At 34.8% G+C, this 20,494-nt stretch overlaps 1 protein-coding gene across 7 annotated transcripts; it reads right to left on the bottom strand.

The window, feature by feature from the left end:
• Nucleotides 1–804: 804 nt before the first annotated feature.
• Nucleotides 805–20,170, bottom strand: LOC138932751 (solute carrier family 41 member 1-like). 7 transcript variants are annotated; one of them, XM_070294884.1, is made up of 9 exons: nt 19,708–20,167; nt 18,707–19,059; nt 8,576–8,981; nt 7,470–7,833; nt 6,830–7,009; nt 4,913–5,352; nt 4,544–4,764; nt 4,132–4,468; nt 805–3,686 (listed from the first exon to the last, which is right to left on the bottom strand). In XM_070294884.1, the coding sequence occupies exons 3-8, from the start codon at nt 8,668–8,670 to the stop codon at nt 4,137–4,139; spliced, it is 1,632 nt and encodes a 543-aa protein (XP_070150985.1). In that variant the 5' UTR covers nt 8,671–8,981; nt 18,707–19,059; nt 19,708–20,167; the 3' UTR covers nt 805–3,686; nt 4,132–4,136. The 7 variants fall into 7 exon arrangements, 6 of the variants coding, with proteins under 6 accessions (XP_070150985.1, XP_070150984.1, XP_070150983.1 ...); XM_070294883.1 differs by having other exon boundaries at nt 18,707–19,172; XM_070294882.1 differs by having other exon boundaries at nt 18,707–19,178.
• Nucleotides 20,171–20,494: the final 324 nt, after the last annotated feature.

A 20,494-nucleotide genomic window follows, 5' to 3' on the forward strand; every position in this document is an offset into this window, starting at 1 on the left:
AGTTTATATTAGAGTGATATTGCATATTTGACTCAAGTGGCAAACAAATATATTAATTTTTTTATGCTGTAATTAAGTTTATGAATCACATAAATGCGATTACTATCTATGCATCATGAAAACATGTTTGTATAAATAATTACTACAATCATAATAAATAATGTCATAATAAAAAAATATCTCAGGGCTTTGTGGAGATGATTTTTTTCTTTGTACATATTTTACAAAAATTACATTTCGATGAGATCTACATCAAAATATTTCTCGACTATATTATGCTGTTTGATGATTTCGTGTTTAACAATTAAAAGCATAATTCCAGTTAGATATCGGGATATCATTGCGCTATATCACGCTCGTCGTCATAAAACTCGTGCGACTCATGCCGCAATTAACTATAGATATGACTAGTATATTTGCGGAATTGATTGTAATGATGCAAAGTGCCTTCTTTTCTTTTAATATACTTCAAATAATGTAGATACAGGAACATATTTCCGAAGTACACTGCTCAATTTCTCCGTTAAAATATCCAGTTCTATTGTTCATAAGATACAGTTTAAAACACGATATTGTATATAAAATATTTCTCTTTTCCTTTGCTATTATTGTCTGTCATTCTAGTTTACGGAAAACAAACGCTATATATACTTTAAATTACAGACAATGCTTAAAGACGACCATGTTTTTTGGAATACATTACATCGAGACAAGAATTTGCCATCCGGCGATCGAGTGGCAGCATCGTTTTTCTTGACGATATTATTTTTCTTTCACAAGTAGAATAAAAAATGATTTAAAATATATGTCGTTTCCATTTTTATTTGTAAAAGTCAGCTTTGTACAAGGGATCGTGTATACTCGTTCAACTTTACATACAAAATATATCCGTTCTCAGAAATTGCGTATTATTGTCTGCGTATTTATATATAGCACGTTTCCTCCCATAATACAATTATTATGCTCGTTAGAAAAAAAAAACGTAAAAAAAAGAAAAAGGCTATATCGTTCTTATAAAATGAAACGAATGATATTTGCTACGACGCCACGAGCAATAGACATCAATAAACATCATTTAAAGTAATCGTTTGCATAACAAAATATATATGCATACGGCTTAAGAGAATTTTTATTCGCTAATGTGCGAGCGCATTTTACATAATTTCGCAATATCTTCTTTATCGCGTTAATAAAACTCTTGAAGCAACTACCGCGAATCGAGGTGAATGAAATAATTCGACAATGAATGAATTAATGCTAATTGTGTAATGTTAACGTTGTAATATCTTTTTTTTTCTTGTACAAGAGTGCATCGTGCTATCATAATCGGATCGATTCGAACGCAGTTTGCTACAAAACACATGTGTCAAAAGAAGCGTGATGTTCTTTCGACGGAACCGGATATCTTTGCTAGAATCGCATTTATAGCAATTTCAGGCAATAGTAAAGCGATAATACTGAATGTATGTATCGAAAGGCGATATCATCTTGGATATAAATCCCTTTTCCTATCACATAGACTAAATATTAGTCCAACACGACGCCTCTAATATATGTAATGTACATATAAAATATGCACATTATACACAGTAATATGTACATGGGGATATAACGATGCTTTCTCTTTTCGCTCTTCCTTTGGAATATTGTAATTTACACAATACTATACAGTATAATACTTACATAAATTGACAGACCGAGTGAATTTAATCTCGACCGAAGGGTCGCTGTGAATGCGTTAAAACTTCTTTATCTTCGAACACAAAGAGACGTGTTGTACTACGTGTCGTAATTAATATGTGAATTAAATTATTCGCACGATATCAGAGATAATTGTCAACTGAGCATTAATTAAATGCACATTTCTAATGTTACTAAATGTTACTCGTCGTTCTCTCCTTAAAGAGATGCTACTCTATTGTGCACAATTTCACCAAGATTCACATAAATACCACCATCTTTGCATCCTTTTTGTAAAATTTACAATGATATTTTGATACGATTAATCGAATATAATTTGTGGATTATATTTTCTTAACAACTGCGCATTCGTTTTTACATCAATTTCAAATATTAAGCTTCAATTATCGTGTTCTTTCAAGTATCGCAAACTTATATAATTCCCTTTTTTTCATATAAGTTATGGTACATTAATACATGCAAAATTTAATTTGTTTAAAACATTTTGAAAATATATTTTGACCAATACTTGGTAATACTAACACAAAAAATCATCATCGATCATTGTCATACGAGATTCCATGTGATTTTGCTGGCTCTCGAACTTATGATGATCCGCGTTATCGACTCAATTTTTCACTCTATAATGTATTTTATTTTTTACAGACAATTATTCTTGTAAAGACACAAGATTTTTTGACTATTTTTAACGAATAATTCCGAAAATGAGAAAAAATGGGGACTGCTTATCTGCACAAGGAAGACTAAATTCTAATTAATTGCATCGCAAAAGTTAAGATAGTTTATGCACCGAGTATACCTGTACTTTAAATCGAGCAAATCCGAGAACGCTTCTAAAGCTTCCAAAAATAGATTGCGTGGCAGCTTCTAGATACTTATCTAAATTTCGTCGTATACGAAGGCAACTATTCGAAGACACATGCGCAATTAGTAATATGATTACACGTACTTTTTTATTTACGTGTGTTTGATGGAAGAATCAGAATTCTCGTTGAACTCAAAAAAATGAATGAGAGTCTACGCAATTATATATTAAATCTTTAGCGCAATCTTCGCGACTGTAATTTAATATATACATACATATACATACATACATACATATATATATATATATATATATATCTTTGTAGACTCTATTCCATTCCATTTTTAGAAAATACGAAAATCTGCTTCAATTTTTTTTTCTTTGTAGTTTACGAGAATTTTGTTCTTGAATTTTGAAATATATCCAAGCTATGATTAACGAAGTCTTAGATTTTGAGTTACACTCGGGAGATATTTTGCCAAACATATATTGTCGAAAATTTTATTCGTGAGATTATTGTTGTTATTTAATAAATAATTAATTTAATGCTATTTATTATCTTTATCTATAGTTCGATTTTAAAGAAATTAATTTTCAAATTTTAGGCTTAAACTTTGAAGATAACATTATTTGCAAAAATTCAATCGTAATTTTTATATTCATCGAATAATTTGCCACATACTACCGATCTTTCGTTATCTTTTAACATATTAGTAGCTATAATTCGGTATACCAACCTTTGTTATCTTCTGATATATTAGTACCTAATTAAAACCTGAGTATGTCCGCTCGGCTTGACAAAGCATTAACCATACTTTTATTTTTCATACATTAGAAATTTATCAATTATCAAATACTGAGATATCAGGCAAAATTTTGCCGAAAATAACTTGACATATAAATTTTCGCAAAATATGAAGAGAGAGTCTCAATATATTTGATGATTAATCTCAATTTCTTGACAAAAAGATGAGATAAAAAAGTGACAAATTGTTAATACTTTGCCAAATAAATACTGCGACCATCCGTCCTTGTGAGACTCGGTGGATTGGCAGATCGAAGATAGCGTTCGGTGGAATATACTTTCAGACGACCACAGCCTCATAGGAATGCCCTTTCAGTCCGACAGCTCTCTATCTTGTGCCCGTCGTTCGCCAGAAAACATATAATTTATGATTTTCTGCAAAAAAATGCAATATGTTTTGTTGGAATATCCATAAATTGTTTTACTAATATGAACCGGCACGCGCTTGAATAATTAATGTTTCTCAAACATTATAAAACTGAGTTCTGAAATTCATCGCTAGTATTTGAAATCTATATTATACGTAACGTGAACTATAGATTTTTATTATTAGCAATGAATTTTAGAATGCAACCTATATGTAAAAATTTGTGATAAGTTAGAAAAATTTTATATGTATCGTGAAAATTTTCTTCACATCGCAATATCTGATATACAAATAATCACATCATTACACAATGCGATTAATATTTATGAACTCTTAGAAAAACAATTTTAATTAGTTGAGAGATTCTCTATTTATACGTGCAAGTAGTGATTAACGTGTCAATTACCATGATCGTCGTTAACTGTGCTATAGCCACACAAAAATTAGTCTTACTCCGATCAGGGCGCGTCGAAATCTTGATCTCCGACCAGGTACAGAAATTGAAAGGCAATCGCAAGCAGACTGATCCCGAGCAAGTCACCCATCGAAGTCAGATACGGTATCGCTGAGTTATCGGGATCGATCTTACGTTTCCACATCCAGTGGATCATTATGTAGGCGATATAGAGGAGCGCCGCGACCTGAAGCATCGCCGCGCAGAGGTAAACGAAGACGAAGAGCGGCGTCATCGACGTATTGCCGTCTTTCATGTAATTAATTAGGTAAATGAAGATGATGTGGCCCGGTATCACCATTGTCATCAAGACTCTCGTTGTCCTGGCGTGCGTACCTGAAGGAAAAAAGTAACAGTGAAGGAATATCCTGAGGAAAAATTCTGATTATTTATCGAGGAACAAAGAGATACCTTTCCCGAAGAAATTAGCAATAGGAGTGATAAAGATGACGGGATGTATGTGTCCCGGTGGTATCAGAAGCGTGCCAAGTTCGGCTTGCTTGTGAAGCGCTGTTGATATTCTGCTGGCTTGGACGGCCACTAGATTCCCGCCGACACCGTTGATGACCGGTTGAAACACCGTCAGATTTTCGAAACGTGACACCATGAATTCTAATATGAGACCGCCGCAACTGTGTAGAAAATTTCATATTTACAGACACTTTAAACTTTATTTGAAATATGATATAATATACAGATAGCAGTAGGCTCTTGATAAGCAACACATTATTCATCAGCAAATTCAAGATTGAGCAATGTGTGTGATTTCTCTCTTTTTACCTGCTGATTAACATAGCCACCATGACTGGCGTCCAACCAAAGTAGAGCACATCGTTGGTGTATTTGTTCTTCTTGGCGATCCACACCCAGAGCGGTGTCACAAGGATGTAACAGGCTATGACGAGGGGCGCTACCCAGTCTTGTTTGTCTATGGATTCGTAGAGCACGGTGGCGATCCAAGAGAGAAGTGTCAAGGATGTGATGTCGCCGAGACTGGCGGCTATCGGCGTGGCTACGTTGTCTGGATTGATATTGCAATGACGGGAGAAGACAATTACGCCCGCGGTAATAAGGCCCAGAACAAAGGAAGCGAGGGATGCGGTGACCAGACTGCTAGCACATAGCAGATAGGCGTGGTCCAGGGAGACAGTGCCGTTGCGAAAGGCACCCATCACGATCGCCACTACGGAACCCAGGAAGCCTACCACTATTGCTTGGCACTATAAAATTGAGCTAACTTTTATTTTTATGAAACAACAGATCTATATAAATAAAAGTTTGAAGTGTGAGAAACAAGAAGATTCTTTTCTTTATTTCTTGAATTTTTTCTATAATGCTCGTTTTAATGGAGAAGCGTAAATAGTCGTATAAAGTTGCATTGAAAATGCAAGTCTTTTGATGAATTATAACAAAATTTAATAATATTTAATCTATAAGATATTTAGAATGCTGCGGGAAAAATTAAAAGTAGTAGGACATATGTTAAAGAAAAATACTAAATTTGCAGAATTTTGATATGGGGCGATTATTTATATTTTCTGTGAGAAGAATTTTCTAATTTCATACAGAAATTTCAAACGTATATCAGCTTATCTTGTATAGATATCGATTCACGATATGGAAACACACATATCGTTTAAAGCGCGATGTTTTATAAAGTAACCAGCCATGTGTTGTGCGCGCGAAAGATCGTACGGCAAACAGTCGGCTTCCCGAAGGCCAAATAAAATCGTGGCGCCAATGTGATAAGACGACCGGAGAGCATAGCTCAATTTGTTAAATCGAACGGCTAGGAAAAACGTTGCTTACTTTCTCGTGTCGCCGGCTTGTTTCACAATTAACCATTAACCAGAAGTCAAATTATCATCTCACATCATAATATCCTCTGACAATTTACAATATCCAGAATGCATCAACAACGACGATCGTTTCGTAATTGATAAATAGCAGCGATTCGTTAAAATCCGCGAATTTCATTAATTTATTATTAATTAGCAAAGTCACAAAAATTTCATAATATTGATTTACTAATGGAAATTCGCGAAGCTAAACTTGAATAAAAAAAAAAAAAAACACCTAACCGCGTGCATCCGCGGATATATTTACGATGCTAGATGATAAGGAATCGGATGATTAATAGCGCAGCACTTTTTCGCACGCTTTGTTGCATAATTGTTAAACAAGAAGTTGCGAAGGTGCAGTCAAAGAATCAGAACGTCGATTAAAACGAAATAGCAGGAGTTTTGAAGAGAAAAATATATGGCATCGAATTAAGTCAATATGCGTTTCACAATGTATTCGACGGAATTAAGTTACAACTTCGAATGACGAATAGCAAATATCGTTTAATTATGGAACATCTAGTTAAAACCAGTTGCGCCAAAGTAAAGTCTGAACCTAAATGTGAAAGGACTAATGGAATATATCTTGTTATATTACGGTTCGATCTAGAGCGTTAGAATATGCATTATCAGAATAATGTAAATATATTTGACAGGTGCTCTGATTAATGATCTGTATTTCATTTTGCATTTATTAATAATAATTAAGATTGCAATTGTTAGTATCCAAGACTCGTAACGAAAGAGAATAGCGAAACTATTGCAATTGCAGAATTCGATTATTATAAAAATCAAATTTCCTACGGTTCCATAAAAAAGTTCTTAAATCTATGATCGCATTACTAGTTATTATCACCTGTATTAAAACGAGATTCCCAATGATCATGTGCCATTGCTCCTTCGGCAAGTCCATATGTCCGAGATTCGCTTGAGTAGAAAGACGCGATGCCAGGGTCATTTCTAAATTACCCTTCAGCCCTAAAAGTGCTGGTACCAGAATCATGAGCTCGTTGACCTTCTCGAAAACTACCCAGTGCTGTAAGTAAATGAAATAAAGATTTGTAAAGTACAATGTAAAATTAATTAAAATTAAACTAATTTTTAGATAGGAGAGAAAACCTATTTAATAAATAGATAAGATAAATGGATCTAAAGATTTAAATTTGCCAAGATTTAATTTTAAAAGTCTATGTAATTTTTTACATTCTCAAATATTCTCCATTCGTGTTTTATTTAAAATATTTAATCTATTCCGAAAGTAAAGGAAAAAATTTACAATAGATATCAAGAGAGATTGGAAAACTGGATGGTTCGTTTAATAATAATATTATCGCGTGCCATCTGATTGATCGCCATGACCTGCGTGAAATCTATGTTGATGTTATTATGCGTGTGACATCGTGCCTCGTAAAATATTTCTGGGTTGAGGGGGAGAAAGAGGGGGAGAGAAGAAAAAAATAATCCGCGTGCGATAGGTGTGCGAATTTTGTTCGTACTTGGACCAGGTCGAGAACTAATCCGGCGCCCACCATGCCCAAGCCGGCGATGAGGAAGGGTATGAAGACTTGGATGGTGATCGCCAAGTACGATTCGAGCGGTTCGTTCTCATCGGCCACATCGTAGATCTTACTCTCGGCGACGACGTCCGGCAGCCGACCGCCATCGGCACCCTCATCGAAGATGGTCACCTCGAAGCAATCCTCGATGTTGTGTCCACCGCTTATAGTGGAATTTGCCGTGGCCGCCTGTCCATTGCTGTTAGTATCCTTTGACTCGGAGGTGGTCCGCGAGCGGCCATCGGTCGGTGTCATCTTGTGGGAGTTTTGCTTCTCCAGAAGCAGGGGCTCCTTACATTGCTCACTGCCGACAGAAAGATAGATTTCCGTTACATTGATGCGAACAAATGTCGATGTCAAGAACACTCATTAACCCTTTGTTACAGTCGTCAAGACGATAAGATCGGAGCGAGTTATGATTTATCAGTACCTTCGAACAAAATTGACAAATGCGATTCTATGATTCGATAATAGAATGATAAATATTACATTGCCATTATGCAAAACGTTCGTCTTTCTGATTTCGAACTACGAAATAATGACAATTAAATAGAAAATTGATATAGATCTAAAACAACTCTCGATAGGAGTTTTTTTATCAAAAATTTATCATAATTATTTTTAAAATTCGATTGCAATTTTTATTTACCGATCGATTTGATGCAATGACTATCGCACCAAATCATTTCGTAGTCGAAAAATCAAGATTGCATGATAATGAAGTGTACACAATCCGGGTGATGAAAAAATAAAAACCAAAGCCTGGATTAATGCGAGACGAATTGATGCTAGATGAATGAACGCATGCGATTAATCGTGGTGCGTGTCAAATGCGTAAGCACGTAAATTCACAATTCCATCGTGTAATTTTATTCACGATTCTGTTGAACACTATCACCTAACTATTTCTGGATCATCCACGCGCTAAACATAGATCACGTATCGTTGCGTGTTGCTCGAAATTTTGATTTGAAACTTTTAATTTTCGTTACGAAATACGTGAGGACCACGGGATATTTTCTGCACAATGATTTTTTTCAACGTACTTTTCGAACTTGATGCCGGTATTGGCAGTCTGGGACGATTGTGACTTGTCGGGTGGCACTCGTACCGGATGTTGATGCACCTGGCCCTCTATCATCTTTCTACTGAGGGCTGCGTGAAATTCGTCGCCGTAAATATATAGCCATTCTTCTTTGAGAATGATAAGGCTCGCGCCGCCGACAACGACGACGACGACGGCAACGATGGTAACGACGACGACAATTGTATTTCAGGACGCGAATAACGTAAATTATATAATTATACCGGGAGAAAACAACTATCTCTCCCTCTTCTCTCTCGTCGATTAGATTCTCTGAAGGACTGCTGTCGGTTAATCACGGCGAAAATGAAAATATGAATCCAGCGATGTGCCAGTCGAAGAAAGGTAACTTCCTTTGTGGAGGATCACTGCCAAAGAATCGTCATGTTAATCTAATCGTAACTTTAGTAGACCACACGGAATACTAATCAGAAATAAATTTATTATGTAAGAAGATTCGAAGCCTTAATAATATTGTACAAGAAAATTAAATTAATAATAATAATAATAATATATACATATATACATATATTATTGCCTAATTTTAGAGAAAGTTGATATCTTCAAAATACGTATAATAATCTTTAATATATCAAAGTCGACATATTTACCAAATAATTTTCCTCAAAGACACTTATCGTAATATAGCTTTACATTGTCTTGAAGATTCATTATCAACGATTCTTTTTATTATTAACGAATTTAATTTTTTTACATCGAGAATCGTTCCTGCATTGTTGATTTATTATTTATATATTATATTTAAATTTTTTACCTATGCGTGAGATATCGTGAAACAATCTTGTCATATGTGCTAAAACTCTTCGAGTACATAGTTCCGTGATTTGCGTGAGCTGCATTGTATTTGTGAATAAAGTTACAGCGTATATATATTAAGCAGATAGTATCACGAATAAATGTTTTATATACGCCATGTGTGTTAATTAACATCTAACATGCTCAATTTCCTCTTGCTTGAATTATGTCTCGGAACGAGGTGATATGATAATCTATTTTGCAATATTACCGCCGTGAATGCGTTACATCGATCGCATGTAATAAGTCGCGTGGATAATAATTATTCTTTTTAATAAGTCATTCGCAATGCAATGATCAATTTAATTTTTTCTTCTTATCTTCGTCTACCAACAATGGCGATTCAACTGCAGATTAATTTTTACGCGGACGTCAGATTTGACAATCAATATCCGAAATCCGGAATGGATTCGATATCGTCGCTAATGAAAACGTCGCGACGATAACGATAACGATGTTCAATCGCGTGGCAACCTTACGCGCGGAAATTGAAATTGTAAACTGCCCGATCAAGGCCGGACTGTGCGGCTGTTCGATTAAAGAAGCAATTTTGTTTTTACAAGTGTAACTGTAAAATCAATATCTCGAGACAATTAATATTGCGTTGTAAATTAAAAAGAAAAAGAAAAAATGTTATTAATTGAGTTATGATATTTATAAATGTGTAAACGATAATACACAGACATAGATTTTATTTATTTTGAAATTGAATATTTAATTGTCTGGATCAGGGATTGATTTTAAAATGGTTGAATTCTTTCCGTCTTTCGATTGCTTTCTGTCTCTCCACTTCTTATGTGATGTACTTCTTATAATATATAAAATTTAAGAATCTGTGCAATTCTTTTAAAAGTAATTCTCTTACTAATTCTATTTATCGATATATTCTTGCGATATTTAATTTTCCCTTATCCTATATTAAGATGAAGAAAGAAAATCTAGAATGATCGATACAATTAGGCTGTAGTTTCTAATAAAGATGAATAAGAATCACAAACCGCCCGATGATCGAGGCGCATTTAATATTCATTGTCTGATCAGCTGTTCTTTACGTCACGCATCGACCGGATAGCACGGGAAAAGCACGTTTCGTTGCGTGAATTATACGAGTTCTTGTAACCTTAACCTACGCATAATCAAATCGTCGGAGAACCTCGACGGAATTCTCTGTCGCTTATCTACATCTCACGTTTGTCACCGTTTTCCGAATCAACAGTGAAGAGATATAGCAGTCGATTATGTGCGAATAAAACATTCTCGCGAACTGCATTTTTGCGTTTTGTTTGGAACGCCTTTAATCGGTTGAGCGATTTTGACTTGGAAAAAAATGTTCAGCAATGCGTTAATAAAAGCTTATCGACGACTATCTGTCTATCTGCGATACCGGCTACGTATCCCGAATACGCATCTCTCACCTCGTGCAATCGAATCGAATATCGAGGTAACGCCCTGAAAGAAGAAAATCGCGGTGTTCGTAAGAAGCTGAAGGTCTGTTTAAAAAAAATCAATAGCAACCTAATTCATTTTTTAATATCTTAAGAAGATCAATTAAAATTTAATTTTAGGATTCTTCTATCAAACAAATTTTCTTTAAAAAATTAAGGATTAAGGATTTCAGGTCACAAAAACTTGAACTTTTTAATCATTCTTACTCTATCGCTTTGATTCTCTTAACTCCGAAAAATTTGCTTTACACACAACTGTTATCTTCTATTCATAACATAAAATTTTTAACGATTTTAGAAAATCGATCCAAATCTGTTGAATATTAGTCCGCGGAAATCGCTGAACAAAAAGCAGATGACAAATCTCGTCTCTAGAATACATATTTCTTCGCTAAAGTATCTCTCGTTAGACCAGTAAGTTTCGACTTCGAATGGCTTTCCGTCCCTTCCGCCCATACCTGGTTTTTCAGGCGTGGTCGCAGACGGACCCCCGATGATTCCCAAGGACGAGATCCACCGTTGGACCCCCTTCTGTGTCACAGGTCGCTGATCGCCGGCTTCGGTGATCGGTCCTTCAGCGCGAGATCAGCCTACGTCGAGCATCTGATGGCGGTCACCCGATGGCCTGGTGCGAGGCCGTCTCACGCTGCGGTTACATCGCGACTGATCGGGATCGTGCATCGTGCCCGCGTATATCCATGCCTCCTTAAAACTAGTTTGGGGACACATATGTGTCTTTGTGTGTGAGCGTGTGTGTGTCTGTCGGTGGGAGCCGGACGGAGCAGACGCACGTTTATCGATCCGAGCCACTTTCCAGTCAGTCTGCAAACCTTCGATGCTATTCTGGTGTTTGTATGCCAATAGCGAACCCCTATCGTCATTCCCAGACATCTGGAAGGATCGTCTTCGTGCTCGAAGTCAACGTGACGTTACTCGGGACGACCAATTGTCGATGGTTGCGTCATAGTTCCGGTACATTCGAATCGCATTGCGTTATCGATGATTTTCTTACGCTTTTTGTATGGATTTATCGGTTTTTCATTATTTTCTATGAATCAGAAAGAGACGCCTTCGCGTTGAAAATCCTAGTGACGTCGCTTGGAAATGCTCTGTCGCGAGTAATTACAATACTTTATCGTTTCGATGCATTCAATTTGCAATCTGTTATTACGATTCTTTTGTTATGGTTTGTTCTTATTTTTCTTCGTAATCTAAAAGATTCGTTTTTAAAAAACATTCATTCAAAATCATTTTAATGACCCTATCTTCTATATTGTTGGAAATCGATTTAAGCTGGTTAATACCTTATCTCTTATCATCTTCCTCGTATATATTTAGGATATATAAGCTTGACATTTTTTTAAAAGTTACTTATAAAAATTTTTTAAATATATGTGATACACAATGTGACGAGCATTGTTCGATATCTTCCCTTGCGAGTGACGTCACACATGTGGCAGTCATATAGACATCGATTACGTCATCAATCATCAGCTGATACACGTGGAAAATTCTGGTTCATTCATGAGTTTACGACGCATTACACGCGAATTGCACAATCGCCTTCATTTCGCATAATTTCCGCGATTTAGCGATTTGCTTTTATGTGCTGTAATCCGATGATAACATTAATTAATCTCAGCAACAGTATTCCGTAAATTTTTCTTACGCTTCGAGCCCATTAAACATCAAAGTATCATGTTAGACATAATTATATACTGATTAAGCTATCGATTAATATCATGTAGATTGCGAAGCGATTTATTGAATAAATTTCTTTTTTTACATTTGCTATAGTAGAATTTTTCAATTATGACCGATCAATAGAACCAATAAATTTTTTTAAATAATTATAATTGATAATTTTTTAAGTTATATCTGTTATTTCATTCATTTTATGCATTTTTCATTTAGTTTCACAAGTCAACATAATTATGAGCGATTTTTTAAATTTAATACACATCAGTCACACAGATTATAAATGTCGCGTATCAAGGTCCAGTTGTCGTGATACAAATGCATAAGTTTTCGAAGACTATCTTTAAGCTACAAGCAACGTTCGTATTCAATGCGTTCATACACGATAACTTATGTCAATGCAAGAAGATTGATATTGATTTTCTAAATTTATCCGATATTGTACTTCTCAGAATAAAGATAGCTCGTTAAGTATACTTTAACACGCAATACACGATTTATATTTTCTTTCCATTTTATCTCTAATTTGCAAGATAGCGGTATTTTAAAAGAAATGAAAAGCATCATATATATAGATGCATTAATCATATAGTGTTTTAATCTTTCGCTTAAATATATAATTTTTTTATGCTTTCTATAAAGTTAGATTGAGTTTTTTCAGAAACTTGCGATTACATCATTTTAGATCAGATTCTACTTTCGAAAACCATTTTCATGACTCAAATTAGTGTGCTCTATATTTCTATTGCGTTTTATGATATCCTTGTTTCGTCATATCTTTCCTTTTCCTCTAATTTCGATTTTACATGCGCAGTATCGTGTTAGCACTACGTCGATAAAATGTGTTGACCATGAACACGATGAGAAAAAAAGCATATACATAATTGCGTAACACATAATTAAATACAATTGATTACGCTTGATAATTTACGTAAACAACTTGAATTCAAAGGAAATCACCGATTCAATTAACGAGATGATGCAATAGATTTGAATGAAACTGTAATATTGAAAAAAGGTGTACGTATACATATTTACAAATTGAACCAAAAAAAAACATGATACATTTTTCTTCTTGCGTTTCACGAAAAGATTGAAATTATAATGTCGATCGATTTAAGCGCTGCATCCTTATTTAAAGTGAAGCGGAAAAATTCGCTAATAACAGTCAGTCGGTCAATGACGCGCGAATAGGATTCACTGGCCCGTCTATGACCGTATCCTGTGTAGGAGCAGCATTCCGACAGTTCGTGACACAGCAATTTGTATTCTGGTAACTTGAAGATTAGGTCACACTTATATAGTCTCATTTTTCTAATTATTACCCCGCTGAAACGGTATTTGTGTATTTCCTGTTCGTATAAACTCTTAATATCAAAGATACTCGCCGGTATCACGAATGAATAAAAAGAATTATCGCAAGCGATATTGATTAATCAATGGCTAATTATCAGAGAACGCAAGTAGAATATTTGAGAAAAAAAAAACATTAAAACCGTATAATAATAAAGTAATAAGATAATAACATAAAAACTATGATAAAATCGGTGAATGTTAAAAGCTTAGCTGCATCTTTAACGACACCATTAACGATATGCAATGTTTGAAATTCGCACCTTGATAAATAACAGTCGATCAATCCGCGAAGAACGTGACGGATTGATGTGTTTGCTCGTCTAATTACGCCAATTCCAGCTAACGTACCATATACGGTATCGAGTAGTGATAAGCTTGCAGAATACTACTCACTTGAAGTGCCGATTTGTGATCGCTTTGATCAACAAGGTGAGAATGTACATCGTCAAGATCCAGCAATTGACACGATCGGTGCTGCTGTTAATGATACAATTACTCTTCGACGTATCGCCTTACGAGTTCGATCAAGTTTCCTTGATCGTGATCAGATTGATGATTCTCTTGATTCTATATCTGTTTAGTTAAATCACATGCATGGTCCCCATAACTTCATCTTATATAAAGAAATTCGTTCATTTAATGGAACCATTATTTCCACTCACGATTTTGTCTCACACTGAAATTCGCAATTGAATTGACAGCGTATGCCGATGTTTTATCGAGCAATGTAATGGACAATCATGCTTCCGTGTACTTATTATAGACACGATTTGAGCGTGATATCTCTTATATTCGACAATGGCGAGGCTGATAATGCGTTGCGGTGGCAAGGACAGCAGAAAAATATTATTAACAATATTTTTATGGCGCATTGCGTCCGATCGTTCATTATCAGTTATTCTAATGTATATTTGTCTCACAATTTAAATAATACGCCATCAATGACATTGTTCAAATAATTTTTTCATTATCAACCATACATATATCATAGTAGCGCAAGGCGCGGTAATTTTATAGATATAGACATATATTTAAGCGGAAAAATAAAAGTAAAATTAAATAAAATGATCGAGAGAGAGAGAGAGAGAGAGAGAAATTCCTTTCTCTTTACAATTTAAATTATTTAAAATTTAAAATAAAACTTTAATTTGTACCATTTTTAATTCAACGATTTGTTCCGAGTATGATGCATAAGCCTTAACTTCATGCTTTATTAGAGTCAATTTATGATTGATCCAATCAGCTTTAATCATATATTTCTATCTTACAATCAGTTTGCCAAAGGCTTTTCATTTTTAATCATTCATAATTTTAAAACCTTTTTTTCGATATATATATTCTTCTCTTTTCTCTGTGATCTTTTTCAAAATGTTTTCTTTTCTCTTGAAGAGTATTACAAATTTAAATTAATTAAAGAGCCTAAGAAAGAGAAAGGGGAATGATGATAGTCTTGAGACAATTTGAGAGAGATATTCTATTCGCTACCATGTACTTTGTCAAATTTTGTCAGATTGTTTCGCAGAGGACATTATTCTTTAACGCGATCTCTAGTTCTTTCGTAAGCGTAGGTTTAGACTTATATCCGACTTAAAGTGATATATAATCTGCTCGCACACGCATATCTTTCGTTGTTTCTTTTAAAACGCCGATTGCGTAAGGTCCGCTCTTGACTTGGCAAAGGTCGACATTGAAACCGGACCTGAATGAACCGTGTAATTAGAACGCATTCAAATACGCGACGATTTTCCCCAGCAATTTCAATAAAATAGCGTATACCCACGTGTAATTTAGTTGCGCGCGTAGATTTTCCTGTCTGTATAGATATATGAGATTTTACCCCGACACCTGATTTGTCTCGTTAGGTCAGTATGTCACTCGCTTCTCATTCGTTATCAACGTGCGTTATAGATATGAAAAAATAGTGTACACATTAATGTTACAATGTTATTTACAATTATAAACAATTAAATACGTATTATAAATAATTAAATAAAAAATTAATTTAAAAAATAACTAGTTTGCTAATAACTATTGCATATATATTGTAATGATGTGCAAATTCTAACAAAATCGCAAAAGAAAGGTGAAAAGATATAATTAAAGGTGAGAAATAATATGACATAATATGCCTTTTAAAAATCTGCCATTATGCAATCCAAATAAACGATGGTGATGGTTTAAATGCCGGGTACATATATTGACGCTAGTGCGTTTTGTATTGACTGGCTTATGATATAATTGACATACTAATTTACTGAACTCATAAGGCTGTTTCCGAGCATCGATGGATCGCGTACGTTTTTCATTTGAGATTTGTCATGACAATAATCACTTGCTTTTAACGCAGCATCATTATCATCATCAATTAATTGATCATATGTTTAGTCTCGCAACTCGAATCAAATGTCATTACTTATTTTGTAATTTATCCGGATTAGTTGTATTTATTTTATTTCGAATTTTCTCATGTACAACGAAATAATGCGCTAATAATAATTTCATGAAATTTATAAGAAATTAATCTATCTGTTGAGTGTAAATTCGTCGAATATTATAGCGATATTGAATCCTTTCATTGTGTAATACGTGTATTCTTTTATTGTTCTATAGTATTATGCAAGTGCTATCTTATACTTGGTTCTTCAATTACAGACCCTTATACCATATAATAAAACCGGGTACACAAATATACATACAATCGAGCAACTAAATGAAAAACATGATTGTTCCGTTAAATAAACGCATCATTGTAAAATCTTAATCAGTTTTCTACAGATATAAGACAAGTGCAAATCCAAATCTGTGTGAAAAAAATCTAGCTATGGATAATGCAAAAAATATAATACGTTCGATTGCGATTTCACTTAAAAGTTTAATCAAAATTTCAATAAAAAATAAAGTTGAATTATTTAATAAATACCAATTAATCGAGCCCATCTCGCGCTTTTGTTCCCTAATTGTGAGCTTCTTCGAGAGCATATCATAACACGATAGGTAGTAACTAGACCAATAACAATAGATATCAATTACGAGTATGTCGGTCTTTTTAATGAAACTCGCGATTAGTTTATACAAAGTCTTATCGCGTGCAATTCAAGAGGAGCTCTCAACGCGATGGACCACACGCGAGCGATTTGGCACTGCCATCTTCGTCGTGTGATATTTTTACATCCACTCGTCTCGGTCACGCTCCTCACCGTCATTCTACACACCATGCTAGAAATTAAATTTTCATTTTTTCGCGCTCATGAAAGAAACCGTATCAAAATGCAGGAACTCGTATATACGTCGATCATATTTATACGTATAATTGCTGCGGATGGTACAGATAAAACATATTTATGAGTACATCAAATTTTACGCATCGCGAAAACCGCATGAATCTTCAATTTTATACGATCGTTTAATTAATTCAATCTCTTTGAATAAAGATTAGATATTTCACGAGCGGCCGTAAGTATTCTTGTATTTTATACCGCCCAATATTGTGACATCTCTCCGTATCTTTGGATACTGCACACATTGTACATGTATAAATGCATTTAAAATTTTACATAAAATTTCTACTTATTATATATATAGCTTCCAAATGAATTTATTATTAGAATGCAGGGTTGGGAACATTACTTTATAAAAGTAACGCGTTACCGTTATCGTTATTTTTTGTAAAAAGTAACTCGTTACACGTTACTGATTTTAAAAAGTAACGTATTACCGTTACCGTTACATAAAAAGTAACGATTCGTTACTTTTTCGTTATGTTTTTGTTTTTTGTAATGCTAAAATAAGCTATTAGATTATAAAATTATTTAATAATCAATATTAAATGTAATAATCTAAGTTACAATTAAAAACTCTAAATTAGTCTCTATCAAGCGTTTAAATTATCTCTCTCTAGCAAGTGTTTTTTATATTAAACTTATTTAATGATTCTAATTTTTTTATGTTAATATCTTTACTTTTTAATATACTTATCTTTATAGGAATTTAAATTGTAATGTACAAATTCCATTTTTGTCAAAAATTTTTATCAAACATTGTTTTTAAATATTGATAATATTATTAAGAGTGTATATATCCAATATTCACTGCCAGTATTGTAAAATCTATAATGTACATTACTATAGATTTTCAGTACTGGCAGTGACTATCAGAATACTAGCCTATGATAGAAGACTATAAAATATTTTTCAAAAAATACATCTATCTATTGAATAGTTATAAGATAACAAAAGTAATGATAAAATTAACGATAAAATGACAAGATAACAAAAAGTAACGATAAAAGTAACGACTAATTCGTTATCGTTACTGTAAAAATGTAACGACGTTACCGTTACCGTTATAAACAGAAAAAAGTAACGACCGTTACCGAAAAAAAGTAACTATAACGGTAACGACGTTACAAGTAACGCGTTACTTCCCAACCCTGCTAGAATTTTTCCAAAGCCCGTTTTCGCGCTTTACATCGGAACGCTTTTCCATCGATGAATCCGCTCTCCGGGCGACACGAGCGCCTAAGCGCTTCCGTAACATATTCGCAGATTGATAAATTACTCCACGTGTTTAAGTTCGACCATGACGGGCAATAACTTAACATATCGCTCTGATACCTCGCCTCTCTCGGTGTATCTTATCCACCAGATTATTGTTCGCTCGCGCGCGCCGTACGATTATTTTATTTTTGTCGCCGGATGAAGATCGCATGCGAGGTGCAGTTTGCGCGCGGGTGGTCTCTTTCTCTTTCTCTTTCGATATGTTAGCTATTATATACTTACACGATGGTCAGCTGCATTGGACGATGATGCGCTCGCTCGTCGTCGCGGTCGAAGAGTCCGCGGTGCTATTTTGCATTTTGACGCACGTGAGGGCACTCATTCGATTTTCGCTCGATGATCCATGCGATGTTGCACGAGACGGTAATCCCCCGATAAACTTGCTTATTATGTCTTTTTACTCGCCGAAGTGGACGTAGCGAAACGAAACGAGCATTCCGCTTTTACCCAGGTAATCTTGAAAGAAGAATCCTCGAACGATTGGAATGCAGATATAAATTATGTCGATCCAAAACCAGTTGTCGCAATAAATCCGACGAAGCCAATGATGAAACTTTGCCGTAACTGGAATCATTCTTCAATCCAGCATTTCAGCTTGTAATTATATTTAGATCACAGCGCATCTTTCGTTTATTATTGTTATCATGCGGTCGATTACTTCATATTCATTATCGGTCGTCTCTCCACGCTATCGCTTGACAGAAAATTTTCCAGAATATTAGTAAGCTACAAGAATTATACAAAAAAAAAATAGAAGGGCATCGCACGAGAATTGAAATTGATTTATCAATGAGTCCCTAGAAACAGTAGCCCCCTTGTCACTTTTATAAATCAGCGATTATAAAAGTAGTTCAGGGTCGAACTAAATTAGAAGATATATGTGTCGAGTTGTATTTTTTTAACACTCTTTTGCTGCATTTAAAATAATAAAAAAAGTTCTCTATTTAAAATAATATAGAAGTGTATATTCAAGTTTTGTATAGGAATAATGGAAAGATAAAGATTGTAAAAAATGATGCCGTTCTCGCTACATATTCAATTGAACTACGCATTTTGTAGCTTTTGTACTATAATTGAATATATTGTTCTCATTTTCTTTAATAGCACTCCGTGTGCTCGGAAAAGATTTCTTTTTTTTAAATTATGTTCTCTGTTGATCAATTTATAATTGCAAACATTGTCGAGCTTCTTTACACGTCTGCAGCATTGAGAATCGAACTCACCAAGATTGGAGTGGTTTCAAGCCTTGAATGATGCGCGACCTTTAGGTCGGACTAATATTGCGCTCTCTTTTCGCGGCCACTTACTATGCCTTACGCATAACGAGCACGACTTAGATAAGATCTAAGAGAGAAGCACCGTGTACGCCGGGAACGACACGATAGTTGGCACTGACAGACCCAACTATTTCATTCACAATCGTCGTCGTCGGGCTTGACCGCGTAAATCGTCGTCGTCGGGCTTGACCGCGCGAAGCGTCGTCGTGTACGTGTGCGTGTAGATGCGTTACGCGTGACATGGCAACGTAGATGAATGAACCGATGCACACGGGAGAGACGAAGCGCGCAAGCGATGCGATTACGATGTAGGTGGTTACAAAGCGAGAACGAGCGAGAAGATGTGTGCGACGGTGCTCTAAACTGCAACCAAGAAGACACGGATCCTGTTGCGTCGTAACCGGTGCACACGCACTCAAGTACGTCTGTATGTGTGTATATATATATATATATATATATATATATATATATATATATATATGCGTGGGTGACACGCTCGGTGCGTGAATTGGAAAAAAATTATTCCTATTCGCGAAACTCGCGAAAATTACCCACATCGTCTGCAAATTGTAATATTTCAATGAGTAATATTTCAAATACGAAAATATGAAATTCATGTACAATAGAATGTAAGTATTATGATATAAATATCAATTAAATTATTCGAAGTACACACGCGCACATACAGTTAACTGATAATATGATATATAGACTCTTACTATATACGTAGAGA

Source organism: Polyergus mexicanus, unplaced genomic scaffold, assembly GCF_030449975.1.
Source record: "Polyergus mexicanus isolate NDT 795.1 unplaced genomic scaffold, iyPolMexi1.0 SCAF_4, whole genome shotgun sequence".
Taxonomy (NCBI): domain Eukaryota; kingdom Metazoa; phylum Arthropoda; class Insecta; order Hymenoptera; family Formicidae; genus Polyergus; species Polyergus mexicanus.